General features: G+C 42.8%; 1 protein-coding gene across 1 annotated transcript in view; it reads right to left on the bottom strand.

The window, feature by feature from the left end:
• Positions 1–15,180, bottom strand: part of slc6a8 (solute carrier family 6 member 8) — a 43,022-nt gene that overhangs the window by 13,030 nt on the left and 14,812 nt on the right. Inside the window, exons 3-8 of the mRNA XM_034006911.3 lie at positions 14,894–15,025; positions 11,887–12,151; positions 9,051–9,183; positions 4,004–4,138; positions 2,754–2,857; positions 1,882–2,006 (exon numbers count right to left, since the gene is read on the bottom strand). Of these exons, the coding sequence (XP_033862802.3) occupies positions 1,882–2,006; positions 2,754–2,857; positions 4,004–4,138; positions 9,051–9,183; positions 11,887–12,151; positions 14,894–15,025 (894 nt within the window). The remainder of the gene's footprint in view (positions 1–1,881; positions 2,007–2,753; positions 2,858–4,003; positions 4,139–9,050; positions 9,184–11,886; positions 12,152–14,893; positions 15,026–15,180) is intronic.

Here is a 15,180-nt window from a genome sequence, read left to right as displayed (position 1 = left end):
GGACAGGCCTCTTCCCTCCCATCCCCCTTCCCTCTCCCCTCTCCCCTCTCCCCTCTCCCCTCTCCCCTCTCCCATCCCCCCTTCCCTTCCCTCCACACACACGCACACACACACAGCTATCAAAGTGAGAGTCTAACACTCAAAGCACTTTCAGGGTTGTACCATTTGTAGATCACTTAAGTGTGATTCAGCTCCCCCCTCTATTGTGGGAGATTGGTTCGGCTTTGTTTTTAAAAAAAAAAAGCCAGCAAGTGAAAACCCAGACAGAAGAAAGACGAGAGAGAGGGAGAGAGAGAGAGAGAGAGAGAGAGAGAGAGACGCGTTAATACACAGAGGGAGGGAGAGAGAGAGAGAGAGAGAGAGAGAGAGAGAGAGAGAGAGAGAGAGAGAGAGAGAGAGAGAGACGCGTTAATACACAGGGAGGGAGGGAGGGAGAGAGGGAGAGAGAGACACGCGTTAATACACAGAGGGAGGGAGAGAGAGAGGGAGAGAGAGAGAGATACGCGTTAATACACAGAGGGAGGGAGGGAGAGAGGGAGAGAGAGAGAGACACACAGTTAACGGAAGTTAAAACATAATTTAACATCATCGTGATTACTGTAGAAATTTAGATTTCCAGAATTTTTTCACTTTGCTTTGACTGAAGCCCTTTTAGTAAAATAATAAAGGTTTTGGGACACTGTATGTTTTTAATGAGTTTGGCTATGAACTCTATTAACTGTGCAAACTTTGATAAAGTTAACAGAATCTCACTTTGCAGCTGTAGTCTGCATAACCAAGCATACCCAACACAGATCTGATATTTCTTATAATTACAACACACACACACACATGTTCTGGACAGCTATTCACAAATATTGAACCATTTTTTTTTTCTGTATAAAACAAAGTTTGATATTCAACCCCCCCTGTGGATTTATAATAAGAAAATTTAATAAAACAACCATATTTAACCCCTTCAGGTACAACTGCGCGGTCGTTCATACAGTTTCTTCTTAATACATTTGAGAGCGACTCAAATATCACTCAAGAAGAGGAAACTGACCGGAGCCAACCTGTCAGTACATTTTAAACCAGTTTTTCTTTCGTGCTCCTCATTGTAAAAGTTTGCATCATTTTTTTTATTTAAGGGTTAAGGTGAAAATAATCGATATTGTTTGTCTAGGAAATAATGTAATGAATATCAAACTGTATTTTAATAAAAATTAAAATCTTCCCTACTTCCCTTCCCTGCAATATATACAGCATCTATAACTATAAAACACTCAATACTAAAACAGAAATATTGTTTCTGCTTAAATCCAGGGTTGGGTTAAATTTCTGTTTTTCCATTCCAATTCCATTTCCAGTTCCTTTTTAAAATCAATTCCCTTTCAATCAATCCCAACACATCATTGATCAGCATTGCAATTCGCAGGATTAGGTTAAAATGAGTTTCTCACCACAGTGGCAACAAATGTCAGTCGATTCAAGTGGCTTCAAATGAAAGCAGTTGAACGACCACCACAGCTATTATTATGTCACTAAAATATCTTTAAAAAGATTTTAAAAAGAATTGGAAATGACATTGGAATTGCGAAAACAAGAATTGATCCCCATGCTTTTTAGATTGTTGCTTGTACTCAAACAAAACTTGACACATTTTTCCCAAAGACATTGACAAAGAGGTCAAAAACGTAACTGGAAAACAGAGCCAGCAGGATAAAGAATGAAGCGGAGACAGCCATAGAAACCCATACAGAACACACATGTACTGAACAGGAACCAATATCTCAAGACAATGTCTATGGTAGCGAGTTATATACCCGGTGCTGTCTAACCCATTGTTCTTGCAAGCCGGGTCGGGGTGGGGTGAACGGGGAGGGTAGCGGGGACCCCTACCTGATTCGGCCACTTGTGAGATGTGTACCCCCTGTTCCGCAGCCATGAACCCCAAGATTGAGAAGACCACAAAGCCAGCGAAGAAGCTGGTGCCACTGTTAATGAGAGCTAAGAGTAAGGCGTCCCTGGGAAAGAGAAAGCGCAGGGATGACTGTGTGTTGAAATCAATATGCAGACAGTCGTAATAATTATGCATCATTATATTATGCATTTACCATAGTTTACTCAGTTTTGCCATGTTTATTAATATGCTTTACCAGACCTCTCTGTGCTTTACAATGCTTCCCTATGCTTTACCAGACCTCTCTGTGCTTTACAATGCTTCCCCATGCTTTACCACACCTCTCTGCTTTACAATGCTTCCCTATGCTTTACCAGACCTCTCTGTGCTTTACAATGCTTCCCTATGCTTTACCACACCTCTCTGTGCTTTACAATGCTTCCCTATGCTTTACCAGACCTCTCTGTGCTTTACAATGCTTCCCTATGCTTTACCACACCTCTCCGTGCTTTACAATGCTCCCCTATGCTTTACCAGACCTCTCTGTGCTTTACAATGCTTGCCTATGCTTTACCAGACCTCTCTGTGCTTTACAATGCTTCCCTATGCTTTCACTGTGTTTTATTACACTTTGGTGTGCTTTTACGATGGGAAACTTTTACCAACTATAAAATCACATTTACTCATCACTCAAGAACCCTTCGGTCAAGTATAAGCACCTATAACCTGTTGCTTCTGGTTAAGAATTAAGATGCAAATTTACAAGAGGTGTTGTTGATTCATCGATACCCAATGCATCATTAAAGCCCAGGTACTGGCACTGTGTTTTTCTGATTCAACCCTCCCCCGAGTGTACAGGAAGGGCACCTACTTATAGCAATCATTGTTGAATCTGTTATAGCTGCCGAGTGCAGTGAGAGCACCAAGTCCGATTGCATACGAGAAGAAGATCTGAGTCCCAGCATCGATCCACACCTACAAACACAGAAAACAGACACTCAGAAAATATCATAACCATCCTTACCCCCAACCCTACCCCTAACCCTATATACTAGCATATATCACGCTTAGAATTTTAAAGTCAAAGCTCTCTTCAGAATGTCCGCTCTAGTGCACTGGGGCTTGAGATCTGTCCTCTAAAAATGCTCTGGCTTTTCAGTTCAGTAGCACATCCTGGATCGTTATCGCTGTGTTACCTGTTTGACCATGTGGGTAATAATCCTGACACTATCAGTGCACTAGAGCAGACATTTTGTAAAGAGCTTTGAAACAGACTTCAAAGTTATAAAAGTGTAAAAAGTTGTCAGGGTGCTAACAATGAAAAGAAAAATGGCAGGTACGGTATTTAAACAGTTGTAGCAACACGTGGGGACGGGGAGCGCTAGATTTTTCAGAACCCCGTACATTTAAAACTATGCATAATAACATTATAAAGATGTGTTAGTTCATGTGTATTTATTAAGCAACTCCAGCTGTGGCCAGAAGTTTTGCACACTAGTATTTCATGTTAGATTTCAAAATGTCACATTTTGCAGTTTCTCAGTTTTTGGGAAAACTCCAAAGCGGTGTGGAATTCAATATGTTAACAAGGGAACATTATTCAGCAGCTTTCATTGGACTCTATGAAGCGGAGGGAGTTCATTCTATATAGAGGGTGTGTGATTCAATATGTTAACAAGGGAACATTATTCAGCAGCTTTCATTGGACTCTATGAAGCTGAGTGAGTTCATTCTATATAGAGGGTGTGTGATTCAATATGTTAACAAGGGAACATTATTCAGCAGCTTTCATTGGACTCTATGAAGCTGAGGGAGTTCATTCTATATAGAGGGTGTGTGATTCAATATGTTAACAAGGGAACATTATTCAGCAGCTTTCATTGGACTCTATGAAGCTGAGGGAGTTCATTCTATATAGAGGGGGTGTGATTCAATATGTTAACAAGGGAACATTATTCAGCAGCTTTCATTGGACTCTATGAAGCAGTAATCAGTTCATTCTACAGGGTGTTGCAAAACTTTTGGCCAGAGCTGTGCTATGTAAACACACACGAATTGGGGATACAATGTAAAGTGCTACACTGTGTTGCGAGAGTAAAGGTTTGGTTTGGAGAAGCTTGCCTGTGCTGATGTTAGCTTGGACCAGTCTGGTCTGAGATAGTAGAGAATGCCTTCGTAGGCTCCGGGCAGGGTGACCCCTCGGATGAGTAGAATGATCAGGACAACGTAGGGGAACGTGGCTGTGAAATACACGATCTGAAACAAAACCAGGAGAGCGCCAGATCAGATCAACTCGTAAAGGAGCATTCAGAACAGAGAATTGTGGGAGCCTGGAACCAGCTCCCCAGTAATGCTGACACCCTGGGATCCTTCAAGAAGCTGCTTGATGAGATTCTGGGATCAATAAGCTACTAACAACCAAGCGAGCAAGATGGGCTGAATGGGGCCTCCTCTCGTTTGTAAACTTTCTTATGTTCTTATGTAAAAGATAGCGGGTAGGCCTACAGGTGCTGTGTCGTGGTGAGACTATTGTGGCACCATTCTGCCAATCGCAGCCTCGTCCCATAGGATCTGCCCCAAGTTTGTGCGATTGCCATTGAAGATCATTTTGAAATGGTTCGATTAGCACACTATGGTCCCATTCTACCAACGGCAGCCTCCTCCCATTGTAGCTGTCCTATACCTGTGCTATCGCCGCCCCTTAGTATAATATAGAAGCATTATTGCATTGCTATTGAAGATCGATTTGGGAAGGGTATTGTTAGCATGCTGTGGTCGAGAACTAGCTGGGCTCAGCGTCATTGACTGGGGGGGAGAGGCTTGTGTCCTTGAGGTGTGAGTTAACTGCACTCAGGTGCTTTTTACACAATACTGCATCACTGTCTGAACGAGATAGCAATCTGCGTCTGCAGAGAGGTGGAGCTAAAACTGAAAGGGGAGGGGAGGACTAGCCCACTGCCTGCTAGGAAAGGTGGAAGCAATCAATGTTAGTCCATTGACGTCTGTGTGGTTACAATGCAGTCAGTTGGATTGTGTGCATTTTCCCCACCCTTGATCTTACTGTAAAATCATTTTTCAAACACCAGTTACTGCATTGTAGTTTCTCAGTTGGGTTGTATAAGTTGAATCTGAATTATTATTATTATTTATTTCTTAGCAGACGCCCTTATCCAGGGTGACTTACAATTGTTACAAGATATCACATTATACAGATATCACATTATTTTACATACAATTACCCATTTATACAGTTGGGTTTTTACTGGAGCAATCTAGGTAAAGTACCTTGCTCAAGGGTACAACAGCAGTGTCCCCCACTGGGGATTGAACCCACGACCCTCCGGTCAAGAGTCCAGAGCCCTAACCACTACTCCACACTGCTGCCCAAATAATACTACTACTAGAATCCAATATGAACTAGGATGCTCTGTATAATAATAACACTACTAGAATCCAATATGAACTAGGATGCTCTGTATAATAATAACACACCTGTAACGTCACTTCAGCTACCCTTTCACAGAACTACATTATATGTATGACACTATTTTGTTGCATGATCTATAATAATGCCCTTAGTTTTCCACTATGGGTAGACTGCCCGTCAGTTGCATTTCCCATGGTGGGGTCAATTTGCGTGCAATTTGCCCATAGGGGGAAATATTGGCCAATGTATCATATTAGAATTCCAAGGGTGTCAGTTTCTTTTTGGTTTGAGACAGAACAATAAAATAAAGTGTGTGTGTGTGTTAGTCCTGTAGTAAGCTACTGTTAATTGCTTTGTGATTGTATGGAAAATAATGTGACTAATACTGTAGCAATCTTGACCAGAGATTAGCTTTGCAGTATGTGAAAGTCCAGAGCATGGAGCTACCAGAATTAAGTCAGACTTTCTGACAGCTGTGGAATCAGGGGCCGGTTGCCATGGAGATTACAGATAGAGTTATTGAGCATATTTTCTATGAGAACTAATAAGACTCCTATTGCAGGGCAGTTTCACCCATTCCAGGTTTTACTGGACGAGTTTGATTAACCACAGTGTACACAGGCAACAAGTTCCGGTGTGTAAGCTTTGAATTAAAAGATCATCAAACTCTCAGACAAGGCTGGCATACAGCTAGTTCAAACTGGCATGAATTCAGCACACACCCTGGTATGCATCCGGTAAAGGCGTGGACTGTAGTCTGGACGTCTCTGGTTCGAGTCCAGGCTATTCCACTGCCGACTGTGGACGAGAGTTCCCGGGGGGGGGGGGGGGTTTAGGTCGGCCAGGGAGTCCTCGGCTCACAGGTGTTTCTTATTAAACTCATAGTAAAACCAGAAATGGATCAAACCGCTATGCAGCAGGAGTCTTATTTCCATCCCTGTGATGACAACCAGCATTATTATTGCAGGGATGGAAATAAGACTCCTATTGCATAGCAGTGTCATCCATTCCAGGTTTTACTATGAGCTTGATTAGCCACGATGTATAGGTAGCAGCCTCAGGTGTGTCTTATTATTAAACTCATAGTAAAACCAGGAATGGACCAAAACTGCTATGCAGTGGGAGTCTTATTTCCATCACTGGTAGTGTTGATAATGTTAATAAGTGGCAAGGAATAGATTTGAAAGCCTTCATTTGAACGCCTTTTAAAAAGCGGCACAGAGATAATGTTGCTCGTGGGAATAAGAGGTAAATCATTTTATTTTCGCAGTCTTTAAAGCAAGTGGCATATCTTTCATTACAGACTGGAACCCACAAAGACGACGCTAGCCCTTTAAATCTGGGCCTCGAAAAGAAAGAGGCATTCTTAATTGTACGATCGCCCGGTCACGTCTCACTGCAGTCCACCTTCTCAAAGCAACCAATAGGAACGCGGAGAAGCTAAGTCATGAATGACCACTACCCCCACCCCACTCCATCCCTCCCTCCTCCTATTGGTGTTGCCATGGTGACTCTGTTCGTGCTCATTGTGTATCCAGCACAGCGGTAAGTGCTTTTTGAATGAGACAAGGTTAAATACATGTCATTCAGTCTATAACTCTAGGGAGGGTGGCAGTCTTAAAGAGGATATTTTTTATTTTCCCCCCAAAGCAATGGAATTTTTTACTCATCCCATCCCTTCCTATATATCGCACCTGATCTCTTTCTTATCATGTAACGCGTTGAGAGAAATTCAGTGTGCAATCTTGTGTTAATGTTATGAGACAGAGAGTGTGGGAGTGCAAGACAGCTTGTTATATTAATACAGTCAGAATGTATTCAGTTTCGCTCTGGTTAATGCCAGCTTGAACTCTATTAGCCCTGCTGAAATGTCCGAATGCCTGAATGTAATGGGACTCAATTGGATCGCCTGATAATATATCACTTGGGTTAAAAAAAAAAAGCTTTTCTCAATAATACACGATACAAAATAAACTGTGCATGTGTTTTCTTGTACAGTACTTGAATGAAAGTCCAACGTTGAAATGTTTGTTTTAGGTGTTGTACGCAGGATCAATGTGCAATACGTTATCATCGTAGTTGGCAAAGCTTTTGTGTTGTTCTTGAGAACACAGGTGTTTTTGCTGATCCTTTGAAATGCTACTTAACTAGAGATAACAGAAAGAAAGAAAGACCAAGCAAAAACACACTTGTCAATGCAAAAACAGTGGTACTACAAAATGGCATTGCTTCTGTACTTATTAATTAGTTATTTAGCAGACGCTTTTCTCCAAAGGGACTTACAGAGAGTAAGGGGTGAACTGTGCATCATCAACTGCTGCAGAGTCACTTCCAATAGGAGCTCGTTTGCTTGACGTCTCATCCGAAGGACGGAGCACAAGGAGGTGAAGTGACTGGCTCAGCTTCACACACACACACAGGGAGTCAGTGGCTGAGACGGGATTGAGCTGTTCAGAGAAAGCCCCTTTCTCTAAACACTGGATCAGCAAAGTTATTGGTTTGTTGAAATATCCTGAATGTCAGACTGTAGCGGGAGTGAATGGCAACTTGTGATGTCTCTCAGCAACTTAATATCAAGCAGCACGAGAGCAGAAGATTTGACTGTGTATTGTATTATATTATATTATATATTAAGAGACTGTGGTAGGGTTATAAGAGAGCCTTCTTAAGTGTTTTCCTGTGTAAGGTTCCCATAGTAAAGGCACAACAAACTGTAATAAAGCATAGTATAGCATAGGCAGGCATTGTAAAGCACAGAGAGGTCTGGTAAAGCACAGGGAAGCATTGTAAAGCACAGAGAGGTCTGGTAAAGCATAGGGAAGCATTGTAAAGCACAGAGAGGTCTGGTAAAGCATAGGGAAGCATTGTAAAGCACAGAGGTGTGGTAAAGCATAGGGAAGCATTGTAAAGCACAGAGAGGTCTGGTAAAGCATAGGGAAGCATTGTAAAGCACAGAGAGGTCTGGTAAAGCATAGGGAAGCATTGTAAAGCACAGAGAGGTCTGGTAAAGCATAGGGAAGCATTGTAAAGCATAGAGAGGTCTGGTAAAGCATAGGGAAGCATTGTAAAGCACAGAGAGGTCTGGTAAAGCATAGGGAAGCATTGTAAAGCACAGAGAGGTGTGGTAAAGCATAGGGAAGCATTGTAAAGCACAAAGAGGTCTGGTAAAGCATAGGGAAGCATTGTAAAGCACAGAGAGGTGTGGTAAAGCATAGGGAAGCATTGTAAAGCACAGAGAGGTGTGGTAAAGCATAGGGATGCATTGTAAAGCACAGAGAGGTATGGTAAAGCATAGGGAAGCATTGTAAAGCACAGAGAGGTCTGGTAAAGCATAGGGAAGCATTGTAAAGCACAGAGAGGTCTGGTAAAGCATAGGGAAGCATTGTAAAGCACAGAGAGGTCTGGTAAAGCATAGGGAAGCATTGTAAAGCACAGAGAGGTCTGGTAAAGCATAGGGAAGCATTGTAAAGCACAGAGAGGTCTGGTAAAGCATAGGGAAGCATTGTAAAGCACAGAGAGGTCCGGTAAAGCATAGGGAAGCATTGTAAAGCACAGAGAGGTCCGGTAAAGCATAGGGAAGCATTGTAAAGCACAGAGAGGTCCGGTAAAGCATATTACAAAAAAAACACTTTAATGCATAGTATAACTGTAAGAAAAAAAATATTCTGAATCTGCAGAACCCCTGTGCAGATTTACCCCTGTAAACTTTTGGAAGTGTTTTAGCACAAGAGGTGAAATTACCTTCCCCGTTGACTTGACTCCCTTCCACACACAGAAGTACACAATGACCCAGGTTGCTAGGAGACACAGCGTTACTTCCCAGTTCATCACTCCCGGGTACTCTAGTCCTTCCGAGATGTTCAGGACCTTGTTCCTGAAAAAGCACAGGGAGGTGCATTTAAAATCCGAAAACCAGCCTACAGTCCTGTCATTCCTAAAGGGGCCATTTCACAGTCAAAGACCCAGCTGAATGCAGTTAAATGGAAGCGCTGTTTTCAAACACAATCCGAAACATCTATGGGAGGTAAGGATTGGGGAAGAATCAAGGGAGTTACCGTGTTCACAGACAGACAGGTTCAACATTTCCTGATGCCATATAACTCTCCGTTATTACTTTGGGAAATAAAACCATAAGTTTTATTTCCTCATTTGAGGAACAGGCTACTTTGTAATTTTGGAGCATTTTTTTATTTTACTGTATTGTTTTGATAACTTACTCTAATACTTAGTATAATTTTGTTAACAGCAATAGTTCAGTCTAAAAGTAAGCGTTAATTCTGCGAATACAGCCCTCCAGATGTTTTTATGACGCTTCACTATAAAATAAGAAACTGAAGCCTAAAAATGATCCGTGTCTTGGTGTTTTCCTCTCCACAGTGATGATAAATTGGCTCCATTTTCTATGTGTTGAGCTTCATAGCCGGCGTGACATTTCACTGCTCTGATTACAGACAACTTGACTGTCCTCCAAAACGGACGCTGTCAATATATGTTGTAAACACACCTGTCATTTTACACTTACAAAAGATTAGAAATGGCAGCATATTGGTTTAGGATATATCAGATTACATCAATGCAGCTTGCGTTCAGATTTTTTCAAAGACAAATGTATTTGGTACTCGATGGGTTAATTATACACACTTTTTCGAAAGAATGTTTCAATATTTTATTTGAATTCTGAAAAGAATATAGTTGTATTTGCTACTCTTGACCGGAGAGTCGTGGGTTCAATCCCAGGTGGGGGACACTGCTGCGGTACCCTTGAGCAAGGTACTTTACCTAGATTGCTCCAGTAAAAACCCAACTGTATAAACGGGCAATTGTATGTAAAAATAATGTGATATCTGTATAACGTGAAAAAATGTATAATGTGATATCTTGTAACAATTGTAAGTCGCCCTGGATAAGGGCGTCTGCTAAGAAATAAATAATAATAATAATAATAATAATAATAATAATAATAATAATAATACTCGCCTACCAGGTCAAATCTAAAACACTAGAGTACCATTAAAAAAAACATTTGATTCTGTTCTATTAAATTCTTTTCGTTCTCATGTCCTTTTGCTGCAAATGCTGCAGGTGTTTTAAAAAAAAATGCATCGCTCAGCTCAGCAAATCATTTGTTTGCGCTGTCGGTGGCATGCTTCAGTGGGCAACGGGCATTAAAAAAACTGCAGAGAGCTTGGAAAGGGACCATTTACATGCTGATTCAGGGGGGAAGCAGAGAGGTTTGTGTTTAATGCGATACACTGACACAGAGAACACACGCCTGTTTGTGTTTAAGACTCAAAACACGCGATGCACAGGCTTGGGGTGAATTCCTGTTTTTCAGTTCCATTGCCTTTTTTAAAAATCAATTCCCAATTCCTTCGAGGGAATTGGATATTATATTTCTAAAGACGTTCAGAATTGCTGTGGTTGATCGAAGCGAATTTTAATTGCCTAACAGTGACTTCAATTGAAGTCGTTTGTTTGCCACTGTGAGAAGCTCATTTTAAGAATGCTGCTAATTGCAGTTTTGATCAATGATGGGTTGGCGTTGATTAAAAGGGAATTGATTTTAAAATTTGAATTGAAAACCAGGACCCCAACCCAGTATATAGTTGAACCCTACAACGGATATCATTTGCACACTATTGCACAAACTTTGAGAGAATCATAGAACGCAGCCGCGTACCAACAATACAGACACCATCTCAAAGAGTGTGGTCTGATCGTTGAGATGGCCAATTAGAATTTAGAATTTGCATAACCTATAAAATATGGTTTTCTGTCTTGCAAAGGGCTTTGTGATGGTGGTCCACTATGAAAGGCGCTATATAAAATAAAGATTGAAACACTGACTGATGAGATGCAAGCAGGAGGTGCGATGCTGGATTTTCAGACTCACACCAGCTTCACAACTGCAATTGTAGAAACTGTGCATCATATCGTCAGGGGTGGCCAACCATGGTCCTGGAGAGCCACAATCCTGCAGGGTTTCTGGGTATCAGTGGCTAAAGACCATTTTTTTTGTATTGACCAATTAAAGGGTATATAAGGACCTTATTTTATTGGGTTACATGTTCCCATGTGTTACTATAACTGTAAGGTATGTGTTGTTTTTATTTTTTTTTAACATTTTGACCACTTTTTTAAAACTTTTAAATTGCATTCCACTGCCTCCAAGATGGCTTCACATGGACCTGCATGGACCTCTCGGAACTACATTTCCCATCATCCTCCTGCTCACATATGTAACTGAGATGGGTTTACCAGTAAGACAGGAGGATGATGGGAAATGTAGTTCTGAGAAATACATGAGAGGCCACCTTGGAGCTATAATAGAAACAGCAATTTAAAAGTGAAAAAAAAGTGGCCAAGATGTAAAAAAAAAAATAATAATAATTAAAACAATACACACACCTTACATAAACAGCTGCAACAACACATGGGAACGTGTAACACAATAAAATAAAAAGGTTCTTATTTACCCTTTGAGGTTCAGTGAAGTCATTGAGAACTCATGGTTGACCAGGCTTGGCCACCTCTTGCATGACATGACTGGGTTTCTAAAACGAGCAGCAGTACTCACTCCCAGAACTCGATGATTGGCGAGCGCCCGTTGGCCAGCTCCTCGCAGGTCATGTTGCCGAAGGTGGCGTTGCCGATGGTGCCGTTGTGGCATTCGTCATGCCGGAAGAACTCGATGCAGTCCACAGAATTCCACGGGTTTTTGCAGGTTGCCCAAGGCAGGGTAGCACTGAAGGACTTGATGAAGTAATAGAAGCCCCAAGCCAGGACCATGATGTAGTAAGTGTTGCAGAAGAACACAATGACCATTGAGGAGTAGCCCAGACCTGAGGAGAGAAGAGGCAGTGTTGTCATGGTAACCCGTTCAAGACTAAGCTGGTTACAGGGAAACACGAGTGACGACAGAGCCATTTAGCTGCCATTTTCTGAATGAGCATCTCCGGAGCTCCGTTGAGGCCAATGCTACGATTCAAGCTTAGAAAACGTGTTCAAATTCAACAAGACGACTCTTTTTTTTAATGTCTTCAAAATGTTAAGCATGTCATTGAATGTATGAATTTTCTTTTAGCGTCTCGTAATTTAGCGTCTACAGCATGATCCAAAATATAAGAAGAAATAGCAGATGCCTGGGACTTTGAAGACATTGAGAAAGACTTCTAGTCTAAACTTATGCTTCCCTGCCAGTCCCTTAGCTCTGACCACTAGACTAGACCACACTGCTTCCCTCCCAGTCCCTCAGATCTAACCACTAGACTAGGCCACACTGCTTCCCTCCCAGTCCCTCAGCTCTAACCACTAGACTAGCCCACACTGCTTCCCTCCCAGTCCCTCAGCTCTAACCACTAGACTAGGCCACACTGCTTCCCTCCCAGTCCCTCAGATCTAACCACTAGACTACGCCACACTGCTTCCCTCCCTCCCAGTCCCTCAGCTCTACCCACTAGACTAGACCACACTGCTTCCCTCCCTCCCAGTCCCTCAGCTCTAACCACTAGACTAGCCCACACTGCTTCCCTCCCTCCCAGTCCCTCAGCTCTAACCACTAGACTAGCCCACACTGCTTCCCTCCCTCCCAGTCCCTCAGCTCTAACCACTAGACTAGACCACACTGCTTCCCTCCCAGTCCCTCAGCTCTAACCACTAGACTAGACCACACTGCTTCCCTCCCAGTCCCTCAGCTCTAACCACTAGACTAGCCCACACTGCTTCCCTCCCTCCCAGTCCCTCAGCTCTAACCACTAGACTAGCCCACACTACTTCCTTCCGTCCCAGTCCCTCAGCTCTAACCACTAGACTAGACCACACTGCTTCCCTCCCAGTCCCTCAGCTCTAACCTCTAGACTAGACCACACTGCTTCCCTCCCAGTCCCTCAGCTCTAACCACTAGACTAGACCACACTGCTTCCCTCCCAGTCCCTGAGCTCTAACCACTAGACTAGACCACACTGCTTCCCTCCCTCCCAGTCCCTCAGCTCTAACCACTAGACTAGACCACACTGCTTCCCTCCCAGTCCCTCAGCTCTAACCACTAGACTAGCCCACACTGCTTCCCTCCCAGTCCCTCAGCTCTAACCACTAGACTAGACCACACTGCTTCCCTCCCAGTCCCTCAGCTCTGAACACTAGACTAGACCACACTGCTTCCCTCTCTCCCAGTCCCTCAGCTCTAACCACTAGACTAGACCACGCTGCTTCCCTCCCAGTCCCTGGCTCCAACCAACTACAGCCACACAGCAATTGACAAGGTTCCTGACACTGATTGTAAAAGCTTAGCCAGCTGAAATAAAAGAAATCCCTCTCTGAGCCAGTGGCTGTTTTCTCATTGTGCGACACAAGTATTTAACCTGCATGGCATCGCCATAGCAAAAGCAACAGTGAGAACGCTCTTTGGGGGGGGAGAGTTTAGTCTAGCGAGAGAGTTTGGACAATGGTTTGTATTGAGTGAGCCCCTGGGATTGCGCACACAGTTGCTGTAATTAAATTCAGTTGAGATCATTCTTGAAGAGTTTTTCCAGACATATAATCTCAGGCTTGTTAATGCATTATTTTACGTTGACAATTGAATGAGAGCCGAGGCTTTAAAACCTGACTTCGTGCCAGCGCCAGAAACCGTAGAACTGGTTCACTGTGATGAGCATCTTTTGGGTCTTTTAAAGTCAGCCTTAAAAAATGTTTCCAATTCTGGATTTCGCTATACCTTCTGATGCTGAAACCAGACAGCTCCAGTGAAATGTGGAAGTGAGCCAATATCGGTATTATTGCTCTAATAAAATTAAAAATGAACAATTCATTTTTATTGGAAGAAACTTCTATATAAAATCAAGCTTGAGCAAGTGAATCATAAAGCACATGGATGGCAACAATGCTTCCCTATGCTTTACCAGACCTCTCTGTGCTTTACAATGCTTCCCTATGCTTTACCAGACCTCTCTGTGTTTTACAATGCTTCCCTATGCTTTACCAGACCTCTCTGTGCTTTACAATGCTTCCCTATGCTTTACCAGGCCTCTCTGTGCTTTACAATGCTTCCCTATGCTTTACCACACCTATATGTGCTTTATAATGCTTCCCTATGCTTTACCAGACCTCTCTGTGCTTTACAATGCTTCCCTATGCTTTACCAGACCTCTCTGTGCTTTACAATGCTTTCCTATGCTTTACCAGACCTCTCTGTGCTTTACAATGCTTCCCTATGCTTTACCAGACCTCTCTGTGCTTTACAATGCTTCCCTATGCTTTACCCTATGCGTTTGACCTTCACAGATACTAAACAGGGGTAGAAATAAGACTCCCATTGCATAGCAGTTTGATCCATTCCTTGTTTTAGTTTAATCAGACACACCTGAGCTTGTTACCTAGACACACTGGGGGCTGATCAAGCTGGTAGTAAAACCTGGAATGGGTGAAACTGCTGTGCAACAGGAGTCTTATTTCCATCCCTGGAATATAGCGTTTGGTCTTTAGCATCCAGAAAAAGGAAGGTAAGAAATGATCACTGCGGGTGCAACAGTATTTTCTGCCCTGACAGCTACGGAGGGGGACAGAAATGAAAGTTGCACAGAACTGACCTTTAAACAGCGGGGCGATGTTCCATACGTTGATGCTCCCTGCTTTCATGAACTGCCCCAAAGCGATCTCCAGGAAGAAGATCGGAATGCCTCCTAGCAACCCGATAATAATGTAGGGGATGAGGAAGACTCCTGAGAAACAGAAAAAGACAGCCGTGTTTTAGGTTGGACTGGTTCCGTACCCCGGGGCTTTCAATCCTCTCTTTAGCAAGTATGGCAGTGACAGCCATCCTCCATCGCCGAGGCTATCAATTCAGGGATTATTATTATTATTATTATTATTTAGC

The sequence above is a fragment of the Acipenser ruthenus genome, chromosome 56 (assembly GCF_902713425.1).
Source record: "Acipenser ruthenus chromosome 56, fAciRut3.2 maternal haplotype, whole genome shotgun sequence".
Taxonomy (NCBI): domain Eukaryota; kingdom Metazoa; phylum Chordata; class Actinopteri; order Acipenseriformes; family Acipenseridae; genus Acipenser; species Acipenser ruthenus.
This window is presented reverse-complemented; position numbering and strand designations above follow the sequence as displayed.